This window comes from Camelus ferus, chromosome 10 (genome assembly GCF_009834535.1).
Source record: "Camelus ferus isolate YT-003-E chromosome 10, BCGSAC_Cfer_1.0, whole genome shotgun sequence".
Lineage (NCBI taxonomy): Eukaryota > Metazoa > Chordata > Mammalia > Artiodactyla > Camelidae > Camelus > Camelus ferus.
This window is the reverse complement of record NC_045705.1, coordinates 71286859-71314235: the sequence shown is the minus strand read 5'-3', so window position 1 is coordinate 71314235 and position 27377 is coordinate 71286859. Positions and strand designations below refer to the sequence as shown.

Genomic DNA, 27377 nt, shown 5'->3' with positions numbered 1-27377 from the left:
GGCCGAGGGCAGCAGGGCGGGCCTACGCTCGGGGCAGAAAGCGGCAGGAAAGCCAGCCCTGGGGTCCTGCTGTTCCCAGCCTGGGGCACAGCCCAGGTGAATCAGGACCAGCTCTCTGCCTCTGAGCGGGGAGAGGAAGGGCTCCGTCCCAGGAGGCCTTGCAGCCTCTCCTCCTTCCCATCCCCCTCCCTCCCCCCTCCCTCTCCAGCCCTGCTGGTGTCTGGTCCCCTTTAAGGACTGACTTGGAGGACTCCTGGGCAGCGGTCCAGATGCTCAGTGGGGAGGGGACTGCCCAGGCCTTGGGTTCCCCGTCTGTCTGCACTCCTCTGTTCAGATGTCTGTCCACTCGAAGCCAGCTAGTGGGGAGCAGACCTGGCTCTGCCTTGCCCTCCAGGCATATGGGGAGAAGAAACCAGGAGGGTGGAGACTGGTGGGGGCTGGTGATGGGTAGTGATATCAGTGAGGACCCCACTGGCTGGTGGGGGCAGGGGGGGACTTAGGGGGCCTGACTGGGGATGCTCGGGGGACCCACGATGGGCTGGTTGTAAGGGAAGGTGGTGGTCACTTGGATGGAGGGGCAGCACTGGTGGCAGACAGGCAGATTCCCACCCTGCCTTAGCCGGAGTTGGGCAGAGGGGCTGAGCCTCACCTGTTAATTTGGGCGCCAAGTTTAAGATGCCCATGAGATACCTGAGTGGGGAGATGGGAGCTCAGTGGAGGGGACCTTGGGGTGTAAATGGGGTCCAGACCCTTGAAGGGCTGGCAGGAACCAGGCGCAGCCAGTGGGGAGGCAGGGAGGTATCCCTGCCCTGTGTGATGGAGGGGTGGAGACCCCAGTGCTAGGCTGGCCTGCTCCAAAGCCCAGTGCTGCCCGCACGGGCCCATGCAGCATCCTGAGGGCAGCGGGTGCGCTGGGTCTGTGGCCCCCATGGCCTGACCCCACATGGCCCAGGAGAGTCGTGGATGGTGCCTGGCAGGGATGAGCCCGGCCCTGCCACGACGGCACTCCCTCCCCTGCAGGTGGAGCGAGAGATCGCCATCCTGAAGCTCATCGAGCACCCACACGTTCTAAAGCTGCATGACGTCTACGAAAACAAAAAATATTTGTAGGTATTACTGGGTCCGGAGAGCCGGGGGGCCACAGGGCACGGGGCCTTGGGCTGGGGCCGAGGGGGGAGCCATCCAGGAGTGGGCCGGAGGACTGGCCCCAGGCCTTGGCACACTGCTCCGTGACCAGACCCACAGCCAGCTGGGCGGGGACTCTCAGAGCCACCTGCTTGAGCCACCAAACTGGGGATAGAGCCTCCTGGAGGCGCTGGGGCAGGGGTTACGGGGCAGGAACAGCTCTCCCCGCCCTGTCTTCCATCCCAGTGAGCCTCGGGAACCCTCTACTCTGTCAGGGCTTCCTGGGACCATCCCCCGCTCCCTGGGGCCCCCATCTGCTCCCCTGCAGGCGTGGGGAGTGCAGGCCAGCTGACCACCTCCCACCCCAGCCTGCTGTCCTGCCGTTGGTGTGGCCGACCTTCTGTCACCAGCTCGGCCACCAAGGCTGGCAGAAACCTCAGCGTGGGCAGACGTGGGTGGGAGTCCCCAGCTGAATGACCTCAGCAAGCTCACCTTTGGGTGTGGGCAGTGGCCACTCCCAGGGTCAGCGCAGGGGACAGTCAGCTCTGCCACCACCGTGTGACTGTAGGAAGGGCCTGCTGTGCCATGGCCCTCAGGGACAGGCCCCACCAGTGTGCTCCCTGGAGACATGGACTGAGCGAGGGAGTGTGAGGGGGCAGCAGGGCTGGCCTGGCATGACCCCCCTCAGGCCCACTGCTCCAGGGGCCCCTCAAGGCCTTGAGCCCAGCCCTGACTGGGCACTGGACGCAGGCAGACCGGTGGCCCCAAGTGGCCATCCTCAGTCCCCGCGGGCAGCACTGTTCTGGGCAGAGGAGGTAGGGGCAGGGCTCCTAGCCTCCCCTTCCTCCTCTGTCATCCCTGCGCCAGCCAGGGACCCAGTGCATGAACGGCCAACGCTGAGTGTTTATCTACAGACGGGGCGCCGAGAGCTGCCCCGCATCGGGGGCCCTGAGAGGAGCAGGGACAGCAGTCACCACAGGCCTGGGGAGGGGGTGGGAGGCAGGTGGCGGTCCCTGGGCCCCGGGCACTGCTGAGCTGGAGAAACTCGGCCACCTTCAGGACCAGGATGAGGGGCACAGGCCCCCCAACCCCGGCTGGCCTGACTGGGGGCTCACCTTGTGGTGTCTGGATGATGCCCCATGAGTCTGGGGTGCGGGTGGGTGTGGGGCAGACCTTGCCCACCTCCACTCACACCACCCAGGAGGCTGGGTACACCTCCTCACTTCTGCTGAGATACTCGGGGGACTCCGAGGAGGCCACCTGAGGTGGAGGCAGGAAGCGCGGAGGGGCCTGGGCCAGGAACGAGATGCTGGATAGGAGGGTGGACAGGCAGCCAGCTAGGTCCTGCTGGGCTCAAGGCCTCCGAGGCAGCCCGGGAGCCTGGAGACCGAAGAACAAGGTTGGGGCCTCTGCCACTGAGGGCTCAAATCCCACCCAGTGCCCCCACCCCATGTCTCCCGCCCCTTTCTCCCCCAACCCCACCCCTTCTCTTCCCTGAAGACTGGTACCTTGTGCCCCAGGGGCTGCCTCCATCCCCACTGGTCTCTCTATTCCTGCAAGACCAGCTCCAAAGACAGCCAGTCTCTCCTCTTCTGTCCCCAAGGCCCACAGCCTCATCCCCTCTCACCCGCTTTCCCTCCCCAAGCCACCGCAGCCCACCAGGACCACCCCTCACCACTCCCACCCGCGGCTCCTCAGGGACCGTGCTTGGCCCTCCAGGCATCAGTGTCCATGTGTCTTGGACCACCCCCCACCTCACCCCAGAAACCAGCCCCCTCAGGCTCCACACGAGGAGGCTCAGCTTGGACACACTCCACTTCTCATTTGGTACCTTCAGAGGGGTATGGGGACCCACACAGCCTGTTACCCCAGCCAGAGCCTGGACACCTTCCTGCCCTCAACCTCCCTGTCCTGTCTCCCCCACCCCTCACCCCACAGCCCTGCGCAGTAGCCCTGTGGGTCCTTGGTCCCTGGACCCCTGCCTGGTCACATGATGCCTCTGGAGGCTGGACTAGCCGGCTGCTTCTTCTCCCTGTCACGTAGGCCGCTTGGCATGGGCACGCGGAGTCTGGGGAGCTGTTGGAACCCAACCCCTCCAACAGCCAACCCCAGCCCGCCTGCACCATTCGGGCCACGCTGAGCCAAGTCAGGGGCAGTCACCACCCGGCCATCTAGCCACACCCACCTAGACCCTTCTCCCAGCTCTGGACCTGTTTGAGGCCCCAGCTGTGCCCTGCCCCCTACCCATGCTGTTTAGAGGTCTGCCTTGCTGGCCAGGGCTCTCTGAGGGCCCCAGTGTCTGGTGCGTACACCCTGCTCCAGGAGCCCCGTCTGAGCAGGCCATGAGGGGCCTGGAAGGGCCACAGCCCAGGCACGCATGAGGGTCAGCAAGCATGGGGTCCCTCTCGCCTTGGGGCCCAGTGTGGTCCTGATCTTGGGCCCCTGGCTCCAGAAGGCTCCTCCAGCACCGCTGCCCTGGAGGCGGGGGCAGAGTGGCCCACGCAGTCGAGGATCGCACTGAGATGGGGTGGCGGTCCACGGCTTCAGGCCAGAGGCGCCCTGGCTGGGTGGCCCGGAGGTGGGCTGGGCTCCTCACGCGTGCCCACCCGACGCCCGCCCGGCCCCCCAGATACCTGGTGCTAGAACACGTGTCTGGTGGAGAGCTCTTTGACTACCTTGTCAAGAAGGGGAGGCTGACCCCCAAGGAGGCCCGGAGGTTCTTCCGGCAGATCATCTCAGCACTGGACTTCTGCCACAGCCACTCCATATGGTGCGTGCCCGTCCCCCAGCAGGTGTCCCCCATCCCAGCAGGTGCCGCCCCTGCTTTCCTGCTCCCCCATCGGACAGCATATGCTCTACTGACCCCCTCTGGGGCATCAGAAACCTTTCTGCTAGGTGCTCACCCAAGGCTCTTTGGCTTTTTCAGGGGTCCTGGGGCCCCCTAAGTCTGAGGGCCTCAGGTTGGGCTGGGCCCAGAGCAGGTGTAAGGAGGGAAGCAAGGGGGGCGGGAACCTAGGGAGTGAAGCAGAGTCTGCCCCTCCCTGCAGCTAGTAGGCATGTGAGAGACTTCTGATTGGCTGCTGGTGACATCACCAGGCTGGGTTGCCGTGAGCCTTGTGCTGTGTGGGTGGGGTTTTAGGAGGCCAGGCAGCTCCCAGCCTGCGAGCCTCAATCTCGCCTTCCTTCCCAGCCACAGGGACCTGAAGCCAGAAAACCTTCTGCTGGACGAGAAGAACAACATCCGGATCGCGGACTTCGGCATGGCGTCGCTGCAGGTGGGGGACAGCCTGCTGGAGACCAGCTGCGGGTGAGCCGCGCCCTCGGCTGGTGGCTGCCGGTTCCACACGGGCTGGCCTCTTGCAAGGCGCAGAGCCTGGCCCCGAGATGCGCAGCCAGGTGGCCCCCAGCTCCAGGCCCCCGACTCAGCGCCCTGCAGCCTGGGTTGGAGGCAGGGCCTGTCTGCCATGTGCAGTTCAGCAAGGGGGCAGCAGGTGACCCGCCTGGCCCAGAACATCCCTCAGCGCTGCGGCCAAGCCCTGGGAGATGCCTGCCCTGCTTGGGGGTGAGGCTGGTGTGCCAGCTTCCTGCTGTATTCACTCTCGTGGTGTGCCTGGGCGGGGGCCCTGGGTCACACAGCACGGTCCTTCCTCTGATGACCGTCTCCCTGGGCTAGGACGGATGGGCAGACAGTCTTCAGTGCAGTGGGCCCCTAGCTCCTGGGCCTCAGTCTCCCCAGGAGCATGCAGAGGGGGTTAGGTTGTGGGGGAGTGGGCACCAAAGCCCTGTGGCCTCCTGGTGGGCCTGAGGGCCCCACAGCGGGGCATGCATCCCAGGCGGAATACGTCGGGGACAGCAGGGGGGCGCCCCTCCCTCAGTCACCACCTGCTCCGGTCCAGGGGGCGGGGCGAGATGTCCGGGGGCGGGGCGGGTTGCCAGGTGCACTCAGTCCTGAGCCTCCTGCTCTGACTGCCGCTTTTGCCTTCAGATCCCCCCACTATGCCTGCCCCGAGGTAATCCGGGTAAGTAGCCCCCCACCACGTCCCCACCCTGCCCCCGCCCGTCCAGGGTGGCCGCTCTGCCCCAGAGCACGCATACCCCCAGGCCTGCGCCTGGCCGCCAGTCCCTGACACCGCCCTCGGGGTGGCTCCTCCCAGACCCTCCGCCTGGGCCCCTCGGTCCCCGCGAAGACCCCGGCCCTGCGCCCCCGCCAACCGCACTGCGGTCCGCAGGGGGAGAAATACGACGGCCGCAAGGCAGACGTGTGGAGCTGCGGCGTGATCCTGTTCGCCCTGCTGGTGGTGAGCGCCCCGCCCCTCCCCTCCCTCTCCGTCCCGCCCGCCCCGCTCCGTCGGTCCGCCCCCGCGGTGACCCGGTCCCGCCCGCAGGGGGCGCTGCCCTTCGACGACGACAACCTGCGGCAGCTGCTGGAGAAGGTGAAGCGAGGCGTGTTCCACATGCCGCACTTCATCCCGCCCGACTGCCAGAGCCTGCTGCGTGGCATGATCGAGGTGGACGCGGCGCGGCGCCTCACGGTGCGTCCCCGGCCCCTGCCGCCTCCGCGCGGAGGGCGCGCAGCTGTGCCCGCGGGGGGGGGGGGCGGGGTGCGCAGGCGTGTGCACGGGGGCGTGTGCGCGCCGGCAGTGAACCTGTGCAGGTCGCTGGGGGGGGGGGGGTGTGCCGCACGCGCGCACGTGCTGGCCAAGCGCCACTGACGGCTGTCTCTCACCCTCATGACCGGCTGCGGGGGCTGGGAGCGCAAGGGTCTGAGGGAAGCCCTCACTTCTGAAAGAAGCCCCAGCCGGCCGTCTCTGCCTCCTCTGGGCTCGGCTGGTGCCAGGATGGCAGGTCCCAGGGCAGGGGCAGCGGGGCTGCTGGGCTGGCCTCTCCAGGACGGGGCTGGCGGGGGTGGCCGGGTGCCCAGGAAGCCGACCTCCCCAACCGGGCTCCCCAGGTCAGGATGGAGAGTGGGGCTGGCCCTGAGCCTCCTGCCCGCACCTGCACCCAGCTCCTCCCGCGCAGGTGGGCCGGGTTCCTGGCTGCTTGCCCCCTGCTCTCCTCTCAGGCCTTCTGCCCTGAGCCCCCGGGGGCTCCTGCCTCCCACACCCCCACCCGCGCTCTCTGCCCCTGCCTGCAGCCCCCACTCTCACTGCTGTCTCTAGGTTGGCATTTTCTCTTCCACCTGGGGTAGGCAGGGTCAGGGGTGCTAGCCTGGAGCCTCCGGGAATGCTGCCCTCCCCTGTCCATCCAACCCCCTACCTCACCCATCCCCCTACCCACCTCTGTTCTCTTTGGCTTTCTATCCTGCCCTAAACCCACCCCTCTGCCTTCCCCCTCCCCCTTCTGTCCTCCTCCATCTCCATCCCTCTCCCCCTGCCCTCCTCTCTCCACCCTCCTGTCCCCCTCCCCGTGCTCCTGCTCCTGCTCCCTCTGGCCTCCTAACGTGGCCTCTGCTCCTTCCTCGTACTAACTCCCTGTTTCTCTTTCCTTGTAGCTAGAGCACATTCAGAAACACATATGGTATATGTAAGTAGCTTTTCCTCCCCTCATCACCTGCTTTGCCTGCCGCTGTGGCCTGCAGGGCCTGCTAGGGAAGGCGGGAGGGGAGGGCCCGGCCCAGCGCAGGCCTGCCTCCAGCCTCGGGCCCGCGGGCCCCCGGGCCCCCGGGCCCCCGGCCGGCCTGCGCTGGGCACAGGCAGGACGCAGGAGGTGTGCAGGGGCTGGGCGCAGGGAGAGCAGCAGGACTCAGGGGCCCCAGGAAGGGCTGGGGCGGAGGAGCCTCAGGCCGGCCAGCGGTGTGTGACCCATGGCGTTGTGCCCTGTCTCCCCCAGAGGAGGCAAGAACGAGCCGGAGCCAGAGCAGCCTGTCCCCCGCAAGGTGCAGATCCGCTCGCTGCCCAGCCTGGAGGACATGGACCCTGATGTGCTGGACAGCATGCACTCCCTGGGCTGCTTCCGAGACCGCAATAAGCTGCTGCAGGACCTGCTGTCCGAGGAGTACGTGTGGGCCGCGCCAGCGGCAGGGGCCTGGCGGAGGCCGTGGGTGGGGACACCGCCCTCCAGGAGCCCCCATCCAGCCTTCTCAGCGCCTCTCACCCACTGCAGGGAAAACCAGGAGAAGATGATTTATTTCCTCCTCCTGGACCGGAAAGAAAGGTACCCCAGCCACGAGGACGAGGACCTGCCGCCCCGGAATGAGATAGGTACAGGGGCCGGGGGTGGCCCGGCCTGTGCCCCTCCGGGCCCAGCCGGCTGCCTGGCCTGACCCCCATCTGCACGCAGACCCTCCCCGGAAGCGTGTGGACTCCCCGATGCTGAACCGGCACGGCAAGCGGCGGCCTGAGCGCAAGTCCATGGAGGTGCTGAGCGTGACCGACGGCGGCTCCCCGGTGCCCGCGCGGCGGGCCATCGAGATGGCCCAGCACGGCCAGAGGTGTGTGCTTTGTGGGAGGACCCAGCGCTTCGCCCCCTGGTGCCCTGGCCTGCTCAGCACCGGCGCCTCTCCCGGGCTGTGCCTGGCCTGGCCTGGCCTGGCTCTTCTCTGCCACCCACCCCGGCCCTGGGGCTGGGCTGAGGCCTCTGGGCAGGGCTGGACTGCTTGGGCTGCACTGGCTGTGCTGAGCTGAGCTGAGCTGAGTGGGGCTGCACTGGGCTGGGCTGGGCTGGGCTGAACTGGGTTGATCTGGGCTGAACTCTAGGCTGGGCTGGGCAGAGTTGAGCTGGGGTGGGCTGGACTATACTGAGCTGGACTGAACTGAGCTTTACTGGCAGAGACTGGGCTGGACTGGGCTGGGCTGGGCTGATCTGGGCTGAACTCAACCAGACTGGGCTGGATTGAGCTGGGCTGGCCTGGCTGAGCTGAGCTGGACTGGAGTAAAGCGGGCTGGGCTGAGCTGGGCAGGGCTTTGCTTTGTTGACCTGGATTAAACTGGGATGGGTTAGGCTATCCTGTGCAGGACTGGGCTAAGCTGAGCTGGATCTAAGTGGATGAGCCGGGCTGGGCAGAGGTCAGGTTCTGCTCAGAGCCAGCAGCCCAGTAAGCTTGTCCCTGCTTGACGCTGGCCCCGCGTGTGGGCTGCCTGTGGCCGTGCAGGGGTCAGGGATGTGCACTTGAGGGGTGGGCTGTGATGAGCAGGTCTGGGCTGTCCAGACGGACCTCATGGGGGAACGGAGGGCATCGGGTCCTGCAGAGGCTCAGCTGATTTGGGGCTGGCTGCGTGTGACCAAGCGTTGCTGCTTAGGCAGGGACTTCAGTTTGGGGACAGCCCTGGGATTTGGGGACAGCCCTGGGATCTGGGGACAGCCCTTGGGCCTGAGGTCTCAGCAGCCCTGGCCACGCCTGGTCAGCTGGGTACTGGGTACTGGGCCAGCCAGGTCTCTGAGTAACTGCAGGGCCATTGGGCCACCATCACGATTAAACTGGGCTGACCAACTCACAGGCCACAGACCCCACCCCTCACCCCAGGGGTTCCAAGCGCTCCCTAGGGGTCCAGGCTGGCTCAGCCACTGATCTGGAGTCCCAGCCTCTGGGGGCCTGCTTCCAGGTCTCCAGACAGCTGTGGCCCCTGCCCATGGGCCCCAGCATTGGGGTGGGGGTAGTGGGAGCAGGAGGAGGGGCCTTGCTGGCCGCGGTGCTGCTTGTTCTGGGTGCACCTTTCCTGGCGGGGCCCCAGGGAAACGGGGCCCCCTCCGGTGGTCCAGGCGGGGAGTCGCCTCTTCCCAGCCCACCTTTCCCAAGCCTTGCCCTTGGCCTCCTGTCCATCACCCACAGGGCAGGCTGAGAGCTGACCAGCCCTCCCCGCATCAGCCATCCACACCCCTCACACCCCACCTGCCTGGAGCAGGACAGGGCTGGGTGTGGGCGGCCACCTGTCGTGACTTCTGCTCTGCCTTCCAGGATGGGGTCAGGCGTGTACCGTCCCAGGTCACCAGGAAGCCCCTCCTCGTGGCCCTTCCCCACCTGCTGCTGCTTCTTGGCCTCTGCTTACTCTCTGGCTTGGCCACTTGTCGCCACGACAGGCCACACCCGCTGGGGCTGGAGGGGTCCTGGGGCTGATGGTGGTGCCAGGCACCCCACAAAGCCTGGCCGGGCCACTCTGCCTAGCAGGGCACCAGGGCCGGGTGTGCAGTGGCCCTGGCGCTCTCCTGCCGGACCCCCCTCACGGGTGTGTGCCCTGGCTTGGGGCCAGGCAGGCTGTGCCCAGCTCGGAGCTGCGAGGTCTGGCCTCCCGGGCCGCCTGGCAGGGCTGCGTCAGTAACTGTGTTTTCTCGCTTTGTTCCCGCTGTAGTAAAGCAATGTTCAGTAAAAGCCTGGATATCGCTGAAGCCCACCCCCAATTCAGCAAAGAAGACAGGTATACACCCTGCCCACCCACCCCGCCCCCCAGCCCCCAAGACAGCAGCGGGCCTGGTGGCAGGGCTGCACCCCCTCCCTTCCAGCAAGCCGGGGGAGGGGCCCAGGAGGCGGCGTGGGGCTGCTGGGGTGAGGCTGGCGGTCGGCCTGAGCGGGGCCGGGAGACTCACAGACTCTCCCTGCCCTGGGACCCCTGTGCTGCAGCTGGTAAGGCCCCTCCCCTGGCCTGCCCTTGCCCTGTGGTCAGTGGGCCTCTGTGCCCCGGCTAACCTTCCCTCCCCCATCCCACACTGGCCCGTGTCCTCGGGCTGCCCTGCTGCCCACAAGGGCCAGAGTGGTAGTGGTGGCCCAAGATGGCTGCAGGCTCCCCAGGAAGGGACAGGAGTGCCCGCACTGGGGAGTCTCGGCTCAGGGCCCGGCCTGTGAGCGCCACTCGCTCTGTGCCCAACCTTGGCTGCCCTCCTGCTGGCACCACCCTTCCTGCAAGTCAGTGTCCAGGGGCCGCTCGGTTAGACAGCAGGGCGTGGACACAGCTTCGTCCCCTCCCCCACTGCTGCTTTTCTGCTTTCCTTGCGGCGGCAGCAGGCTCATGGCTGGCTTGTGGCCACTGTCCTGCCGGCCAAGGCTGCTGGGGTGGGCGCCAGGTGGGACTGACTGGCCCCTCTGCAGCATCTGAAAGCTTTGGGCCCAGGCCTGGCTCTGGGTGTGGTACTGGCCGTGGGCCGGCTGGGCTGAGGACGCTGAGAGCTGGGTCTGCGCCGCACCCTGTTCCATGGCTGCACCAGGCTGGGGGGAGTTGGAGGGTCACTGCCATGGGGCCCCAGCCCACAGGTGCTGGGGACTGGCCAGCGTGGGTCCGGCTCTGCCCCGTGGCCCAGGGGCTGAGCTGCAGTGTGGGCAGGTGGGTGGGCTGGTGGCGGTGTGGATGGACGGCCTTCACTCTTTGTCCTCTTCTCTCCTGTGGCTGCCTCGACCCCTCCGGTTTCCTTCCTCTAAGGATGGCAGGTGCCGGCGCCCAGGGGTGAGCGGGCGTTTGCTTTCTCTCAAGGCCGCGCATTGTGGTGGAGCGAGGCCCGCAGGCCTGGCCCTGCCCTGAGAGGTGTCCAGCTCCTGCCCTGAGGGGGTGGCGGCTGTCTGTATGTCTTGGCTGGGCACACTGGACCAGTGGCCTTCCTTCTGGCCGTGCCCAGGTCTGCAGGCTGAATGGGGCCAGGTGTGGGCAAAGTCCACCTCCTGCTGATGCCCATCCCAGCTGTGTCTTGCCCAGGCCCTCATGGTGTGAGCGACGGGAGGGCCATGGGCAGCTCTGGGCCGGGCAGGGTGGCTGTGGGTGTGGAGGGGCTGGGCTGGTGCCAGCTGGTGCCAGCAGGTGCCACACGCCTGAGTGTGAGGTGCAGGACTTGGGGCCGTGACAGCTCAGCCTTGTGTGTGTGTGGGGGGTCAGCCAGGCTCAGGGCAGCCGGGATGCGGGGGGTGCAGCCTGCCCAGGGGCGCAAGTCTGTGCACGGAGGCCCCCGCCTCCCCTCATCCCTACGTTCACCCAGGCCCCCGAGATCCTCACTAAGGGCTCCTCTGTGCTGCCCTGGGCCTGGGGCCTTGGACACAGGGCACCTCTTGTGTGCAGGGGAGGAGCCACCAGCCACACCACTGGGGGGCTCTGATGGGGCCCCCAAGGGGCTGTGGGTTCTCCTGGGCCTGCTGAGAGGTGGGGTGGGGATGGCAGGACGGTCCTGGTCATGGCCAGGTGTGCACCAGACCAGGTCAGCCTCGGGGCTCTCAGCCAGGGCTCCGGGCCTCTCGGAGGGCCCACCTGGGGAAGGCTGGGACCCCTTCCGGATCTGAGCCGCCCCCCCACGCCTGTGTCCCCAGGTCTAGGTCCATCAGCGGCGCCTCCTCAGGCCTCTCCACCAGCCCACTCAGCAGCCCCCGGGTGAGTGACGCTGCCCGGCCTCCGCCCCCGTGCGCACCAGGGTGGGGCGGCTGGCGGACCCCGCCTGCCGCGGGCTGCCCGCGTGGCGGCGGCTGCTGCTCTGCTCCGGCTCCTCTGGCTAACTGCACGCTTTTCTGTTTTGTTGTTTGTTTTCTCGTGTGTTGTTTTCTTTTGTGGCAAACGGTCCCCCTCCCACGCCCGCCTGTCCCCACTGGTCCTGCTTTGCGGTCCCCCTGGTGCTGTGTGTGCATGCGGTGGGGGGGTGGGGCATGCGCTGTGGCTGCCTGCCTGGTGGGTGCCCCGGTTCTCTCCCTCCTGCCCTCTGCGCCTGCCCCGTAGCCTGTTAGAAAGTTTGTCCTGCCTCCCCCGCCCCCCGAGGTCCCCTTCGTGGCCTGCTCCCCAGCCACCTCCATGGAGCCGGAAGCTTGCCGGAGCGCCTCTCGGCCCGGACACATCCTCCCTCCACAGGCCGCCCCGCGGCCCAACCCCAAGACCCAGACCTTGCCGAGCAAGGCCAAGCTGACTGACAAGCCGCTGCAGGGCACCAAGTCCAACCCACTCCCGGCTGGCACCCAGGCCCGGCCCCCTGTCCCGGGGTGCATCAGCCCCCAGCTGGCCCTGCCCCCAGGCCCACCTGCCCTGCCGGCCCCTGCCCGGCTCCCACCCGCTGGGACTGAACCAAACACCAAATCTGTCCCCACCATACAGGTGACCCCTCACCCCTCTCCGAGGGGCAGTCCCCTCCCTACCCCCAAGGGGACGCCCGTGCACACGCCCAAGGAGAGCCCGGCTGGCACGCCGAACCCCACGCCACCGTCCAGCCCCAGTGTGGGTGGGGTGCCCTGGAGGACACGGCTCAATTCCATCAAGAACAGCTTCCTGGGGTCACCCCGCTTCCACCGCCGGAAACTGCAAGGTGAGGGTGTCTGGAGGTGGTGAGGTGTGCAGTGAGGGGGCTGCAGGGGAGCACCACCCTTCCTGGCCAGCTGGGCAGGAGGAGTTGGGTTTGGAGGAGCTGCTACTCCCCTTTGGTGGTTCATCCTGTGTCCATAAGGCAGTGCCAGGGGCCCACTCGGCACCGAGATGCCCATCTGGCAGGCATGGCCTTGGGATCCCTGGCTCTCTTGTTCCCCTTTGGCCTCAGGTGGGGCTGCCTGGGCCCCATGGAGGAGAGAGGGCCAGTGGGTGGGTGTGGGTGTGGATGGTCAGGAAGCCCACAGGACTAGGGCAGAGGTGGGCAGCCTGCCGCTGTGTGCTGCGTGCCGAGGGTCGGTTGGCACTGGTCGGCCACCAGGGACCACCAGCCGCACAGCACAGCCGACAGGTGGGGCGTTGGGGGGCAGGTGTCATCTGTCCCTGGACAGCAGGGCTGGCTGGAGACCAGAGAAGGCCTGGTCCAGTTCAGCACCAGGAGGCAGGACAGCTCCCTGGGGCCGAGGCTCCTGCAGCTACAGCTGTGGGCAGGGGCCGGGGGCTGACCCGTGTGTGGGTGCTGTGGACAGCGCCCTGGCTCTGCAGTGCAGGGGCCCTGGGGGGAAAGGGTGGCGTGGTCACACCTTCTCTCCCTGTCCCTCCCTTGTGCATAGTTCCGACGCCCGAGGAAATGTCCAACCTGACTCCGGAGTCGTCCCCAGAGTAAGTCCCCAGGTTGAGTCAGCTGTTACCTCCCTCCCAGTGCCTGGATGCAGACTGTGGGGGCCGTGGGGGACCCTCCCACGTGTCAGGCCAGGGGGATCCATTGAGGGCTATGGGGCCCTCTGGTCCTTCTCTTTATGGCCATCTGCTTGTCCCCGGGCCGCTCTCAGTGCTGGTATCCCTGCATCTCCACCTTGAGTGCCAGGTTGGGGGCGTGGGGTGGGGAGGGAGCTGCTCTTCCCAGCTCTGCTCAGAAGCCACAGACTGGGGGGAGCCTGGGGCTGGGGGCAGCAAGGGACAGCACGGCCATGCCTTGGAGTGACAGTCCACATCTGCTGAGAGCTCGGCCTCCACACGGTGGGGGGGGGGGGAGCCCTTGGTGGCCAGGCATGCGGTGCCTGCAAAGGGCAGCCTCCGTCGGCGGGGGCACTGGTGCAGATGGGAGCACAGCCCGGAGTGTGGCCAGACACCTGGATGGAGGGTTCAGGGAGGAGGTGTCAGAAGAGGAAAAGGCATGGAGCGGCTGGCAGGAACACATGTCCAGGGGAGGGTGGCCTTGGCTGGGGCCAGGACAGACAGAGCCCTTGGCTCACTGTCGTGCAAGAGGAGGACACGGGGCTGCATTCCATCCTGGACGGTCTGGACACCAAGTTCCGTGTGTCTGAGGTGAAGACTCCACAGAGGCCCCACCCCCTGCTCTCCCCACCTCAAGTGTGAGAGTGAAATGCAGAGGGGCAGACGCAGGGCAGGGCCGCCGTGACCTCACAGGCAGCCTCTGGAGGCAGGCAGGTGGGCCAGCTGCCGTCACCACGTCCAGGTTGCGCAGGGCCTGCAGACACAGCAGGTGTGTGGGGTGAGGAGCCCCGCGTCAGGGTCATGGGCACATGGGCAGCCGGCCCGGAGTGCAGGGATTCGGGGTCTCTGCCGACCCGCTGGTGACCTGTTAGTCAGTCTTCTGCTGTCATCAGACACTTTCATGACTGTATCTGTAACGTAATTGTTACGTATTTCCAAAAAGTTAAAAAACCACCCACAGGAGCCCAATGCGACGGTGCGGGTGGCTGGGGCCTCTCCTTCCTTTTCTCGAGTCCTTTGGTGACCTCGTCCCCTTCCTGAGGGTTCTGGCTGGTGCCTGTCCCTAGCGGGTGTGGCTGATGGGAAGGAGCAGACCTGGGTGGCCCCAGGGGGCGTGGTGCACCCCCCAGCGCCTGCTTCTGCAGATGATGTGCTCTCCTGCCCTGAGCCCCGCCAGTCAAGGCCCCAGAGGGATGAGCCCCGTGTGTGTGGGGCTGCGGTGTTTGGGAGCCGGCGGGCATGACTGTGGGGCTGGCTGGTCTGAGACTGCAGGTCCTGGAGGCAGGAACTTCCAGCTGGGGGCCGCTGCACCCTTGAGTGAGTCTGATCTGCTGGCTGCAGGCTGGGACTCGGGCCTGTCTCCACCTTGCAGTTTTGAGAATTCTGTCTTCCGGGAACTCTCAGCCTCCGGTCCTAAGGCTTTAGACGATCAGACAAGGCCCGCCGTGTCTTGGAGGGAGACCCGCTGTGCTTGGAGTCTGGCGCCCACCCCAAAGTTCCTCTCAGAAGCAACATCCAATGCTTGGCCACACAGGCCCAGCTGATGCCGAGTCAGGCCTTCCTGGCCTACCCAGGCTTCTCTCATACCAGACGCCGAACTGCTGGCGTCCCACAGCACACAGCTGAGCTTCCACTGTTACTCCTCGTCGAGGGAGGGGAGGGCAGGTGTCCCATCCGTGAGCTCCCCAGCCTGCGCCCCCGAGCTCCAAACACCCCACAGAGCCCGCAGCACGTGAAGGAAGTGGAGGTGGCCCCGTGCTGGCATGGGGTCAGCAAGGACCTGTGTCCCTGCGTCTCTGCGTCTGCTGTCGGGGATCCTGGGCCAGACACAGAGGCCAGCTCCAGCCACAGGAGCAGAAAGGGCCCTGGTGGGCAGGATGCTTGGTGGAATCGGGCAGGAAAAAGGGAAGTCTCCCAGCAGGAAACAGCCACCCAAGCCCCAGGACCAGCCAGAGAGCACTGCTGGGCATCGGACCCCATGGCTCATCCCGCCAGCCCAGCCGGGGCAAGATGCAGGGCCCGGCCAGTCGGCCCTGGCCCTGTCCAGCCTGGACTGGCACACGTGGCCGTGGGGCTCTGGCCACGTCTGTGCTGGCGCTGCCCAGCTGTGTGAGTCAGCAGTCACTCGTGACAAGCTACTCCCAACAGCACACGCTGACCGCCCGGTCTCCGTGGGTCGGGCCCAGCTTTAGTGTCCAGTGGTGGTCGTCTCGAGGCTCAGCTGGGCAGGCTCTGCCACCAGCTCATGGGGTCACTGGCAGGATTTGGGGTCCTTGCTACGCAGGCCTCTTGGTCATACCACGTCCACCACCCCCATCGCATCAGGCGGCTTTGTCAGATGGAACTCCAGCCTTCTGTGAGCTGACCTCGGAGGTGACGCCCGTCCCTTCCCCACGCTCTCCTGGTCAGAAGCGAGTGCCGGGCCTCATCTGTGCCCGAGGGAGGGGCTGACACAGGCGTGAACCCAGAGGGTCAGCAGAGGGGTCTCCTGCACTGGTGTGCACTGTTGGGAGGACCCCGTTTCAAAGAAGCGTGGCCTCAGGTGCTGGACAAGTGATAAGACCGGCAGAGGACAGAGTAAAGGGAGGTCCTGGGCATCTGTGACGGTGTCGCCAGCCTTGGGTCCGTGGGGCATGGCCTCTGCCCTGCCTGACACAGTGGCTGGGCCCCCAGGATTTGAAGTGACCACCATGTTCTGCAGAGTGACTTTGGCTGGGCCGCAGGGATGCCGGCAGCCCGGCGGCCACTGGTCCCCAGATGGAGGGTGGCAGGGCAGGTAGCATCCAAGGCCCCAGCCCCTGCCATCTGCGCCGTGTCTCCCGTCCATGCCTGTGCTGTCCCACCTCCCGCACCCTGCCTGCTCCCCATGCACCCCCAGACCGGGGCACTCTTTTCCAGGAAGCTGCAGGGTTGTAGCTTAGCAAATTACCTGGAGACATGAGAAAAGTGAGGCTGGGGCTCACGGTGGACTCAAGGGAAGAGCACCAGCCCCCATTCTCCCTTCTCTTCTGGTGGGAGCCTAGTGGGCACTGCCCAGCCCCAGGCAGGCAGGGGAAGGCGGAGGGGTGAGTGAGGCCCAGGGCTGTGGGATTAGCATGAGGGCTGTGGAGTCAGGGCCTGGAGGGTCAGGGCCAGGGTAGGGGTTCCCTGACATAACCAGCCCCTCCGCCCCCAGGCTCGCCAAGAAGTCCTGGTTTGGGAACTTCATCAACCTGGAGAAGGAGGAGCAGATCTTCGTGGTCATCAAGGACAAGCCGCTGAGCTCCATCAAGGCCGACATCGTCCACGCCTTCCTGTCGGTGAGCCTCCGGCCATGGGGGACACTCGCTCTGTGCGCGTGCTCACTGCGCAGCCCTGGCCTGGGCCGTGGGGCTAGCGCTTTGAGGAGACGGTGGTCGACAGCAGCGGCTGTGCTGCGTGCTGGCCCAAACGGGGCTGCGCTGTGCTGGAAGGGGGCGCGGGGACAGGGATGGGCCTGGGAGGACACCTCTCTGAGGGGTGGGGGCGGAGGGTTCTGTGAGGAAGGGCCTCTGCTGGGTCTGGCGGACGTGCCCGAGGCCTCAGGAACTGTCCCCGGGGGCCTGGCTCGTCTCAGTGTGCTGTCTGCCCACCCGACACGCTACCGGCCTCCGGCAGTCCCTCTCCGCCCGCTGGTGGCTCTTCACGGGTGGGCTGTGCTTGGGCCTTGGGTGGGTTCTGTGGGTTTTTGCCGGTATCTCTGGGCATGTGGAGCGGGAAGCCCTGGAGATTCTCTTGCAGAGTCACGGCAGGGAGCCCCACCCTCCCCACCCTACATGGGGCCTGCCTTTTGCTGGACCCCCTTCCCCAGGATCACAGCTTAGGGGTTCACAGCGTCCCCACAGCTCAAGCTCGGGCCCCACACTGTGGTGGTCAGGCCTGCGGGGGTGGTTTCCCTGGCTCAGTGCAGCCTCAGCCCCACCATGCATTCTGCCACCCTGCAACCCTGGCTGCAGCCAAGTTCCCCTTAGGGCCTTGGGGACAGCCTGGCACTCTTCCCAGAGGTCTCAAGGAACCAGGGCAGCTCTGCGCCAGGCAGGGGCTTTGGCTTGGATGTGGGCATCTGGCCCCGATGAGTCCCCGTCCCCGCCACCACAGCCGGCTCTCCTTGGGGCCCCGGGTCTGGGCCTCTCCTGGAGCCCCCCAGGCCCCTCTTGCAGCTCCGGGAACCCCAAGATTTCCTCCTCTGTGATGTGGACTCAGCCTCCTGACGCAGGCTGGCCCTTCTACCCAGCAGGCCGGGCTCTGCTCTCCTGAGCACCAGAGCCTTGCCCTGGGGGCGTCCCCTTTGAGGCAAGACCACCTCCAGGTTTTGCTTTGACCGTCATTTCCCTCGCTGCTCCACACCCCAGATTTGCAGAGGGCCCTTGGCCCGTGCCTGGAGTTGTGGACCCCAGGACCAGCAAGCTGGGGGGGGGCCTTGACTCCAGGGGCGTCTTCTCAGTCCGCAGCCAAGGCCCTGACCCCGGTCCTCCCTGCTGCCCTCGGGGCCTCCTCCCTCGCGGGCCCGTTCTCCCCCCACCTGCAGCTCACAATTCCGGGCTGTCGTTGTGTCCCCATGCCCCAGACTGGTGTGGAAATCCATCTGCCGCAGGGGCCGTGGGGGCGGGGGCCGGCTCCCTCCCCTCCGGGGTCTCCTCGGCCTTCTTTGCGCTCACGCCGCCCTCCGCCCCACAGATCCCCAGCCTCAGCCACAGTGTCATCTCCCAGACGAGCTTCCGGGCCGAGTACAAGGCGACAGGGGGCCCGGCGGTGTTCCAAAAGCCAGTCAAGTTCCAGGTGGACATCACCTACACGGAGGGCGGGGCGGCACAGAAGGAGAACGGCATCTACTCTGTCACGTTCACGCTCCTGTCAGGTGAGCCACGGCCGAAGCCCGGGGTGCAGGCTCCCGCCGCCCTGCCCGCCTAACGCCCCGTCTCCCCCAGGCCCGAGCCGCCGCTTCAAGAGGGTCGTGGAGACCATTCAGACCCAGCTGCTGAGCACACACGACCAGCCTTCCGCTCAGCACTTGTCAGGTGAGGGAGGGGCTCAGCTCGGGCGCCCCGAGGGCTGGTGAGTGGGGGTGCCCGCCCCCCGCCTGGCTGCGTGTGACCCAGGGCGCAGAGCCCTCCCTGCAGCGGCCGGCAGTCTGCACACCCAGGGAGGTAGGGCCCAGCACACCACACTGAAAGGCGCCTCTTGTCCACTGTAGAACCCCCCCCGCCAGCTCCAGGACTAAGCTGGGGCGCTGGGCTTAAGGGCCAGAAGGTGGCCACCAGCTACGAGAGTAGCCTCTGACGCTGGCAGGTAAGGCGTCCGGCCCCGCCACTGGGGCAGGGAGGGGCTGTGGGCAGGTCCCCTCCAAGAGCCAGGCTGGCCCCAGGAGGGCACCTCCCAGCCCCGGGCAGGCCGCACGGGCCCAGACCCAGGCCAGTGCAAGCAGCCTCCAGAAGAGCGGTGACCAGGGTCCTGCCTGGGAGCCCTGCCGCCCTCGGGGTCCCCCGCGTAGCACTCTCCAGGACTGTGGGCCCGGCACCCACACTCACTGACATGTGACGGGCAGGACAGAGGGGTCCTAAGGTCCCAGTCAAGGCAGGGCTCCCCAGCTAGGCCTGGGGGGCACACACGGGGACGGGGCTGCCCAGGCCTGAGGCCCTGGGGGCCACAGGCATCCGGTGGGAGCAGGCAGCAGCTGTGTGGGGGCGGGTGAGCCCTGGGGCAGGTGCATGAGCTGCGTGTTAGTGGGGCGTGTTATTAGGGTGGGCGGTGCCTGTCTGCACGGAGGGCGGGCGCTCACCTGAGGCCTGTGTTGGGGCTGGGGTCCGGGAGCTGGGAGCGGTGTTCAGCCCCAGACCCTCCTCGGAGCCCCCTGCAGCCAACCTTCTGTGCTTCTCTGTGGGGTCCGGAGACCAGACCAGCCCCACTCGTCCACCCCTGCCCTTACCATCTGCATTCCATTGTCTGTGTCTCACCTGCCCCCCCGTCCCAACATGCACCTCGTCCCCCGGTGGGGGGGCTGGAGGGCCCTCACCCCATGGAGGGGGCCGGCTCTCCTGGCCCTGGAGCCAGGCTGGCACGGGGCAGGGGCCTTTAATGCCTCCACCTCAGAGCAGGGCAGTGCTCACAGAGGGAAACTGAAGCTGGGGAAGGACAGTGCTCGTCCAGGGAGGCAGGCCAAGGGCTGGTGTGCTGCCCCGGTCCCTGGTTCCTCTCTGCTCCTGGCCAGGCAGTGCCACCCTGAGAGGTACCGCTCTGTCAGTGAGCGTCCCCTGCACTAGGCCCTGGGCACAGCAGTAAGCAGGGTGGATACGGCCCTTCCCTAGGGCCCCACTCCCAGGCCTGTGCCCACCTCAAAGCAGGGGCCTCCTTTGGCCCTGACCCCATTTTAGCCATGTGTCCAAACCACATCCTGGGAGGTTCTTGGGTGCCCGCCCAGGGCAAGCCTGTCTGCCCTGCCTTCCTTCAGGGAGTGCTGGACTTGGAGAGCCCAACCTGGGACCCGAGCCCATCCCTCAGCCCTGTCCCCTGGACTTGCCAAGGGGTTTCCCTGTGCGCCAGCCTTTCCCTGTGCCCTTCCTCCCACAATGGACAGTCTTGTCCAGCAAAGTCAGTCCCAGAGCCACTGCAGGAGGGGTTGGAAGCTGGGGCCCCTCAGGCACCAGGCCAAGGGACCTGGTGGCCACTCACAGGGCCCCCAGCCCAGCCCAGGGAGGAGAGGCTGAGAGGACACGTCGCACGTGCAGAAGCCCCAGCGAGGGCTGTGGGGGTGCAGCCCTCCACCCCTGGGCCCTGTTGCCTTCCCCACCCCAAGCCCCAACATCCCAGGCCCAGCAGAGGGAGGAAGAGGGTCAGGGAAGGGGGTGCCACCATGAGTTGTGGGTCACATAGGAGCCACATGGCCACCTGAGTCAGAGTGGCAGGGTAAGGACACACAGGTGAACAGTGTAGACCAGGACCACAGCCCTGGGCTGCTTAGCTCCACAGCAGGTGTCCTGAGCCCGGGGCAGGATGGAGGAGAGAGAGGGCCTGGGAGGCCCAGGGCAGGGAGGGGCAGGGCCAGGTCCTTAGGTTCTGGTTGCTGCCCGGAGATGCTGCCCACTCCAGGCTCCGCCCTCCTCCGAGCCCTACCCTGCTCTGGGCCCTGCCCCTCTCAGGCCTGCCCACCCAGGCCCTGTCCCCTCCCCAGGCCCCGTCCCCTCCCAGGCCGGCCAGAGGCTGCAGGCAGCACCAGCCTGAGGTCTGAGCAGGAAGCCTTTTTCACAAATCTCCCTCCCCCCTCTCTCCGTTCTGTGCTCCAGACACCACTAACTGTATGGAAATGATGACGGGGAGGCTTTCAAAATGTGGTAAGAACCCCTCACGCTCACCTGGGCCCCCCCAGCCTGTCACCCCCCCTGCTCACCTGCAGCCTGCTCCTGGCCGGGTGCTGCCCCGCCACCCCTGCGGCTGTCCTGAGGTCCCTGTGTACACGAGGGGTCTGGACACACCCGTGGCCCCGCAGGCGCCCAGCTGCGCCCAGCCCCCCACCCCTGCCAGGAGCAGCCTCGCTCACTCAACCCCAGGGTGGCCACAGGTCTGGCGGTAGGATCAGGGCAGGCCAGGGAGGGACCCCAAGGCTCAGAGGAGGAAGGGGTTCCTGAGCCCCACGGCTAGCCGGGGTCCCATGTGCTGGCTCTGGCGTAGGGTCAGAGTGGCCCCAGTCCTTGGGCAGGAGGCTGGTGTCAGGCCCTCTGTTCACTGCAGGGGGTGCGGGGAGCTGCACGGCCCCACGCATTCACAGCCCTCTGCACCGCATCTGGTGGAGGGGCTCAGGTGGGGAACGTGTTCAGGTGAAGCCGAGGTGCCCCTAGTCGTGCACCTGGACAGCGAGCACAGCCCCCCATCTGTGCCCCTTCCTCCTGCCATCAGGACTGTCTCTCTGGAACCAGGGCCCCCTCCAGCTGCTGCCCCCAGCTCCCCCACACCCAAGCTCCATGCCTGTCCACCCATCCATTCATCTGTCTGTCTGCCGCTGACCTCTGTGTCCACGCTGTGCCACCTGGGCTGGCCAGGGGCTGGGCACCAGGCCTTCTGGGAGGACCTTGGTAGGCCCACTGGCTCCAGCCTCCCGGCCGCCGGCCGCCAGCCCGGGGTCCCGCTCAGCCCTGGCCTTGACGTCTCCGTCTCCAGAGTGGGGCTGGCCAGCGGGTGAGGCTGCAGGGCTGACCGGGAGGCCGAAGCTGAGGTGGGGGGGCCTGGGCCTTCAGGGAGGCCTGGTGAGGGAGGGGTCCCCACCGGCCTGGGCTCTGCCCGCCCCGCTTGCTGCCACCCCGCCCGTCTGCCCACCTGCCCACCCGCCCGCCCGCCAGCAGGCCCTTCATTCATTCGTCTGTTCTCTCTCTTCCCTCCCTTCCTCCTTTTCTCCTTTTTTCTCTTTTCTTTTTTTTTCTTTTGTCTTCTGTTCTGTGCACCCAGGCAGCCCATTGAGTAACTTCTTTGACGTAATTAAACAACTTTTTTCAGACGAGAAGAATGGGCAGGCGGCCCAGGCCCCCAGCACGCCCGCCAAGCGGAGTGCCCACGGCCCACTGGGGGACTCCGCGGCCGCTGGCCCCGGCCCTGGAGGGGACGCCACATACCCAGCGGGCAAGGACACGGCCAGGACGGGGCTGCCCGCCGCCCGCCGAGAGCAGCCTTAGACACATAGCCCCCTCCCCCAGCATGGCCCTGACAGCGGCCCAGGCCGCCTCGCCGCCCGCTACGTGTGGACCCGGGGCCGCACCCGTCTGTCCGCCTAGAAGGCTGTGAAGCCAGGGAGGAGGGGCACCGGGGGCCACGCCACGCTGGGCCTGCCCGTGCGCTCCCCTCGCTGTCTCTCTGCCTCTCTGACAACACCCTGTTTCCACTCTGACACCAGGAATTATCCCGAAAAGTTAACACGTCGCCTCCACGAGGCCACCCTCTGTGCTCTGCACCAGACGCTGGCTGACCCAAGGCCGCTGCCGTGGATCTGTCCTCTCCTGCTGCTGCTGCTGCTGCCCGCCCGGCGGCCAGGCTCTGCCCACCTCCGCCTGCCCGCCCATCGCCTCTGCCCGCCCGCACGGCAGCTCTGCCCGGTCTCAGCTCCGCATGGCCATGGGGAGGAGGACCCGGCTCCGAGGGGAAGCTGCCCCCGGCCCACCCGACGGGACGCGCAGCGACCGGAGCCCTCAGCAGGTCCGGCCTGCCCAGCCGGCCTCCAGATCAGGGCCCAAGGGGGCAAAGCAGCCATGAGGCCCAGCGCTGTGCGGCCTCTCCTCGGCACCTTTCCTCCCTGCAGCTCCCTCCTCCGTCCAGGCACCTCAGTGCCGCCACGGCTCGCGGGGCTCAGACGCTCCCCTTCCTTCCTGGCCATGGGGGGAAGAGACCCCGCAGGCCCGGAGCACCCACCCGCCCGCCCCGGGCTGGCCGAGACCAGTGTTACTTATTTGCGGTTTTAACTTACTGAGTTTCTTACTTCTCTGTTCAGGGAAGGGGCAGCAGCAGCGCCGTCCTGCCGTCTGTCTGTCTGTCTGTCTGTCTGTCTGTGTGTCTTGGGCAGGGTGGGGTCTGGGCCAAGATGCCCCGTGGACAGAGCCGTCGGGGCGCTGGGGCGGCGGGGGCAGCTGGTGGATGCGGCGCTGGCAAGCTACTGTAAACTTTAAAGAATTCCTGCAAGATATTTTTATAAACTTTTTTTCTCGGTTGTTTTTGGAGAAGGGTGTTGGGGGACCGTGGGGCAGCGCTAGGCTTTGAATTCGGTTCTTTGCTCTTGGTCCTTTCTATACACGCACACGCGCGCGCACACACACACACACGCACGTATATATATATATTTAGAGAAGGGTGCGGTTCACTTGGTCTTGGCTCTGGCCCGTTCCTGTGGGGGCCCGGCACCGCCAAGGCCCGTCTGCCAGGCCCGGGCTGGGGACCATCTTGGTTTTGTGTCCGAGTGTGGGGCAGGAGGAAGGCCTGAACCACCCATCCCCCTCAAGACAGCAGGGGCACCGCAGGGTTCTTTTTTATTAAAATGACAAAAATTTAAAAAAACACAAACAGCCAGGGAGCAAGGCAGCGGCGGCCTCTGCGCGTGGAGGGCTCGCGAGGCGGCCGCCGGGGCCGCCTGTCCGGCCTGTCTCTGCCTCGGGGGCCACAGGCGCGGAGGCAGGTGCGATTGCACACCCTTGCTGGGACAAGTCCTCTTTGCATCTGGTGCCTCCCGCCCGCCCTGCCCGCTCTCCTGTCGTGGGTAGATTTGAACACTTGTTACATGGACACCCCGACCACAGGCTGGGATTTCAGTACATGGCAAAAAAGCGAACACCTAGAACAGCGAGAGCCGCGCGCGCCGGCGGGAGGGGCCGCTCCAGAGACAGAGGACACGGAAGCAATACCTCTCGTTAGCCTTCTTCCTCTTTTGTACTCGGGACACACGGACGTCGTGCAGACGGACAAGCCCCACCCAGTGTACCCCTGTCAAGTAACTGTGAGCGACTTTAGTTCCGAACAATAAACTTCCGTAAAGACACGCACGCCAGTCTCCGTCCAGGCAGGTGGGCAGGGCGGGACGGGGGTGCCGCCTGGGGCTGGCTCCGCCAGGTGGCTGGCGCTGCTCTGCCCCAGCTGAAGAGGACGGGCTGCCGTGTGGGGCCGGGCGGGCAGCATGGGCCGGGCCGGTGGGGAGCTGGGCGCAGGACACAGATCTCTGCTGGGGACGGGTGCCTGTCGAGCATGGACCCTGCCCAGCCACTGAGCTCTGCTGCCACCCGAGACGAGACCAGCACCTTTTTCTCCTGGAGGCTGAGCCTTGGGGCACCTACCCAGCCTGGATGCCACGGGCTGAGGCTGGCGGGTGACCCTGGAGATGGTGGGCTGGCAGAGCACATGGTCCCTGCTGTGCCTACCTTGACCCCACAACAGCCAGCTCCGGCCTCTGCTGCTGCAGCACCAAGGACGGGTCCCACCTCCCGAGAGCCGCGGGCCACCCAGCCCCATGACAAGAAGGCTGCACCTGGGCGTCGCCACACAGCCTTGAGGACGGACAAGAAGCGATCCTTGACGAGGGGTCTCAGCAGAGACCACAACGCCCGTGGAGCCTTCCCCTGGCCTCTCTCACGCACGCACCTCCGCCCCCATATGAGGAGGTCAGATGCAGCCTGGCCACTCTGCACCCACCATCTACACCACCACAGCGCCACCAACACTGGGGCCCCATGGTTTCTGCAGGGTGTCAGCACCATCACTGGGCTCCACCCGCTAGAGCCGGTAGAGGCCTCCCAGCCCATGTGACAAGCTGTTTCCAGGCCTTGCCACGTGTCCTGCGGAGGGGTGGGGGGCAAGCAGAACCAGCGCGGCCTGGCTCTTCCCACACCCTCGTGCTGGAGGAGCACGCCACGACGGCACCGTGCTCCTGGCTGCTGAGCTGGGGGCCCTGCTGACGTGGAGCTGGGTCTCCCCCTCCGCCCGGCCCTGTAACGTCGCCTGGCTTCTGAGGGAGCTCGGGGCCCAGAAGGGAGAGGGAGAGGCCAAGGGGACCAGCTTCCACTGCAGTCGATGGACTGCATAATGTCCAATAACCTTGAGCTTGAAAAAGAGGCTGGGGGAGGGGGTTTGGTTGCTGCATTCTGGTAAGGCACATGATTGTCTGGCTCCCGGGGCCCCGTGTGGCCAGCCACCAGAGAAATGTTCTCGACCTGTAGTTCCACATCTGCTTTACTGAGGGAGCAGCTGACACACAGACCTCCTCCTCCTTCACTCGGCCCACTCAGGGTTTGCAGTCTGAAGTGTCAGCCTTAATGGGCACGTGACTGGAGTCCCAAGAGAAAATGCCACGGCAGACCACCAGCTTTCCGTCTGCCCGCCGCCACGCTCCTCCAGTGGGAAGGAGCCACGTCCTGCAAGCCCACTTTGACGTGAAGCTCTCCCTTGTCTGTAAGCAACAGACAGCAGGGCAAGCTAAGCCAAAACCTGTTAGTGTTGATATTTGCTAACATAAAATAAAAGCCAATACCCAAGCACTAACGATGTGCCAGACACTGTTGTGAGCACATCACACTTCCCTTTCTTGGACACACCCCGCACCCCACCACCAGCCCTCAGCTCTCTTGGGAGTGACTCAGCAAGGGGGTAGGTGAGCAGGGAACAGAGAGGGTGGCCAGGGACGGGAAGAAGACCCCAAGGCAGTGCTGTCTGCTGGAGAAGGGCAGCGGGGGCTGACGGACAAGGGAGGGGACGAACAACAGCCGTGGGGCGCCGGGTGGGACTGTGGGTTCTGGCTGTCAGGCCAAGGCCCAGGCCTGCTGTCTGTCAAACTCACCCTGGGAGTCGGGCCCTGGGCAGGTGTCTGCATAGGTCGTCTCCTCTGGCCTCTGAGTGATCCTGTGAGAGCCCCCTAGCCCGTCTGACAGACATGTTAGTTTCCAATCACTGTAGGAACAAGTTACCAAACACCTAGTGGCTGAAAACCACACAAGTGTGTTCTCTCAAGTTCTGGAGGCCAAGACCTGGGTCTCACGGGGCTAAAATCAAGATGAGGCCTGGGCTGCGTTCCTTCTGGAGGCCCCAGGGGGTCCATTTCCTTCCTTTTCCAGCTCCTGAGGCTCCAGCATCCTTGGCTCATGGCTCCTTCCTCCACCTCCAAGGCCAGGGACGTCGGGCTGAGTCCCCCCTGGCTCTTCCAGTTTCAGGGACACCGTGATCACACTGGGCCCAGACAGCTTTAATTCCCGTGCTACGTAAGGTGACATGTTCACAGGTTCCGGGAATCAGGGTGTGGACTCTTCTGGGTGGTGGCATGATTTTGCCTACCCGCCAGCAAGTTTCCTGTCTATCTCACGTGTAAAACACACCCCACTGCAAGGTCCCCAAAAGTCGCAACCCATGACAGCATCAAGGCAAACCCCAAATCCCACCTAAATCATCTGACTCACGTATAAATGGGGTTTTCTGTGGGGGAGGGGAGGTAATTAGGTTGGTTTATTTACCTGTTTAACGGAGGTACTGGGGATCGAACCCAGGACCTCGTGCACGCCAGGCACGTGCCCTATCGCTGAGCTACACCTGCCCCTGCAGGTGAGACTTCTGAGTATGATCCATCCTAGCACAAAATTCCTTTCCACACGTGGACCTTTGAAACTAGACAAGTCCTCTGCTTCCAAAATACAAGGTAGAACAGTTGTAAGATGCCAGTTACAGACATCAGCATCCCCCCAAAAGGGGGGAAAGCTGGGGGGAGGGTAAGCTCAGTGATGCATGCACGAGGATGTCCTGGGTTCAATCCCCAGTACCTCCATCAAATAATAAGTGAATAGGTAAATAAATAAACCTAACTACCCAGTATCTCCATAAACTACCCCCCACAAAAACCCCCGAAAATGCAGAAGGGAGAAAGTGGAAGGAGGCGGGCAATTTCAAAATCCAGGCGGGCACACCCCATCAGCGCCCATCAAGGCCCCGGCTGCGCCCTCAGGTTCGCCCTTTCCTCGGGAGGAGGGGGGCGGGCCCTCAGCTGAGGCGCCATTGGTCTGTCCTCCGCCCCAGGATCTGCAGCAGAGGCTTTCCACGCCATCCTCTCTGGTCTGCTTTTGCTTTGCGGGGGAGGTAATTCGGCTTATTACTTATTTTGATGGAGGCTGGGGACTGAGATCAGGACCTCGTGCGCGCTAAGCACATGCTCCACCTCGAAGCTGTACCCGCCCCCTTCCCATGCCCTCTCTGTCCCTCTCAGTCTGAGCTGGCAGGGATTCTGACGGTGCGAAACCCTCAGACCTGCTGTGTGTGTGTCAAGGGCACTCGCTCCACAGAAGAAGGGCTCCTCAGGCCCTTCCAGGGAACCTCTCCCCTGCAGCTCTTGCCGAGATGGCCGAGGGTGTCAGCCACAGGGCTCCCCTGGTCAGAGCCCTCCGTGCGCTGGAGTGCTCTGCCCTTGCCTGTCCTGTGGCATCGGCGAAAGGCTGCCTGGCGGCCCTCGACCATTTCTCTAGAGCGCGCTGTCCTGACACGAGTCTCTTCATTCAATGTCTTTTGCAATCTGGCTCGACGGAGAATTTCTCAAATCATCACGTGTTCAGGGCCCTTTTGTCGAGCAGTTCTTCCCTCAACTTCTCTCTTTCATCTCACATTTTACTACAAGCAGCAAGAAGAACCCAGGCTGCGCCTTCCATGCTGCTTGGAGATCTGAGCTAAATACCCAAGCTGGCTGCTTACACGTCCTGCTGTGCACATGGCTGCAGGAGGACCGAACTCAGCCAAGCTTCCTGCTGCGTA

At 65.6% G+C, this 27377-nt stretch overlaps 2 protein-coding genes across 28 annotated transcripts in view; one reads left to right on the top strand and one right to left on the bottom strand.

The window, feature by feature from the left end:
* BRSK2 (BR serine/threonine kinase 2) overlaps positions 1-22808 on the top strand; it is a 61091-nt gene extending 38283 nt beyond the window's left edge. For 4 of the 27 annotated variants that reach the window (XM_032490240.1, XM_032490230.1, XM_032490246.1 and 1 more), the window contains exons 3-21: positions 1021-1106; positions 3755-3895; positions 4316-4432; positions 5111-5144; positions 5280-5423; positions 5511-5657; positions 6617-6648; positions 6955-7119; positions 7228-7325; positions 7405-7555; positions 9411-9476; positions 10473-10496; positions 11345-11405; positions 12114-12321; positions 12992-13040; positions 16291-16414; positions 17811-17991; positions 18062-18151; positions 20414-21711. In XM_032490240.1, the coding sequence (XP_032346131.1) occupies positions 1021-1106; positions 3755-3895; positions 4316-4432; positions 5111-5144; positions 5280-5423; positions 5511-5657; positions 6617-6648; positions 6955-7119; positions 7228-7325; positions 7405-7555; positions 9411-9476; positions 10473-10496; positions 11345-11405; positions 12114-12321; positions 12992-13040; positions 16291-16414; positions 17811-17991; positions 18062-18151; positions 20414-20700 (2205 nt within the window). In that variant the 3' untranslated portion in view covers positions 20701-21711. Of the gene's footprint in view, positions 1-1020; positions 1111-3754; positions 3896-4315; positions 4433-5110; positions 5145-5279; positions 5424-5510; positions 5658-6616; positions 6649-6954; positions 7120-7227; positions 7326-7404; positions 7556-9410; positions 9477-10472; positions 10497-11344; positions 11406-12113; positions 12322-12991; positions 13041-16290; positions 16415-17810; positions 17992-18061; positions 18152-18327; positions 18423-20413 lie in introns of all 27 variants that reach the window. The other 23 variants (XR_004323498.1, XR_004323496.1, XM_032490242.1 and 20 more) reach the window with 19 other exon arrangements.
* A 308-nt stretch (positions 22809-23116) lies between these two features.
* Positions 23117-27371, bottom strand: LOC116666559. Its single transcript, XM_032490251.1, has 2 exons — positions 25429-27371; positions 23117-25041 (listed from the first exon to the last, which is right to left on the bottom strand). The coding sequence occupies exon 2, from the start codon at positions 24674-24676 to the stop codon at positions 23609-23611; it is 1068 nt and encodes a 355-aa protein (XP_032346142.1). The 5' UTR covers positions 24677-25041; positions 25429-27371; the 3' UTR covers positions 23117-23608.
* Positions 27372-27377: the final 6 nt, after the last annotated feature.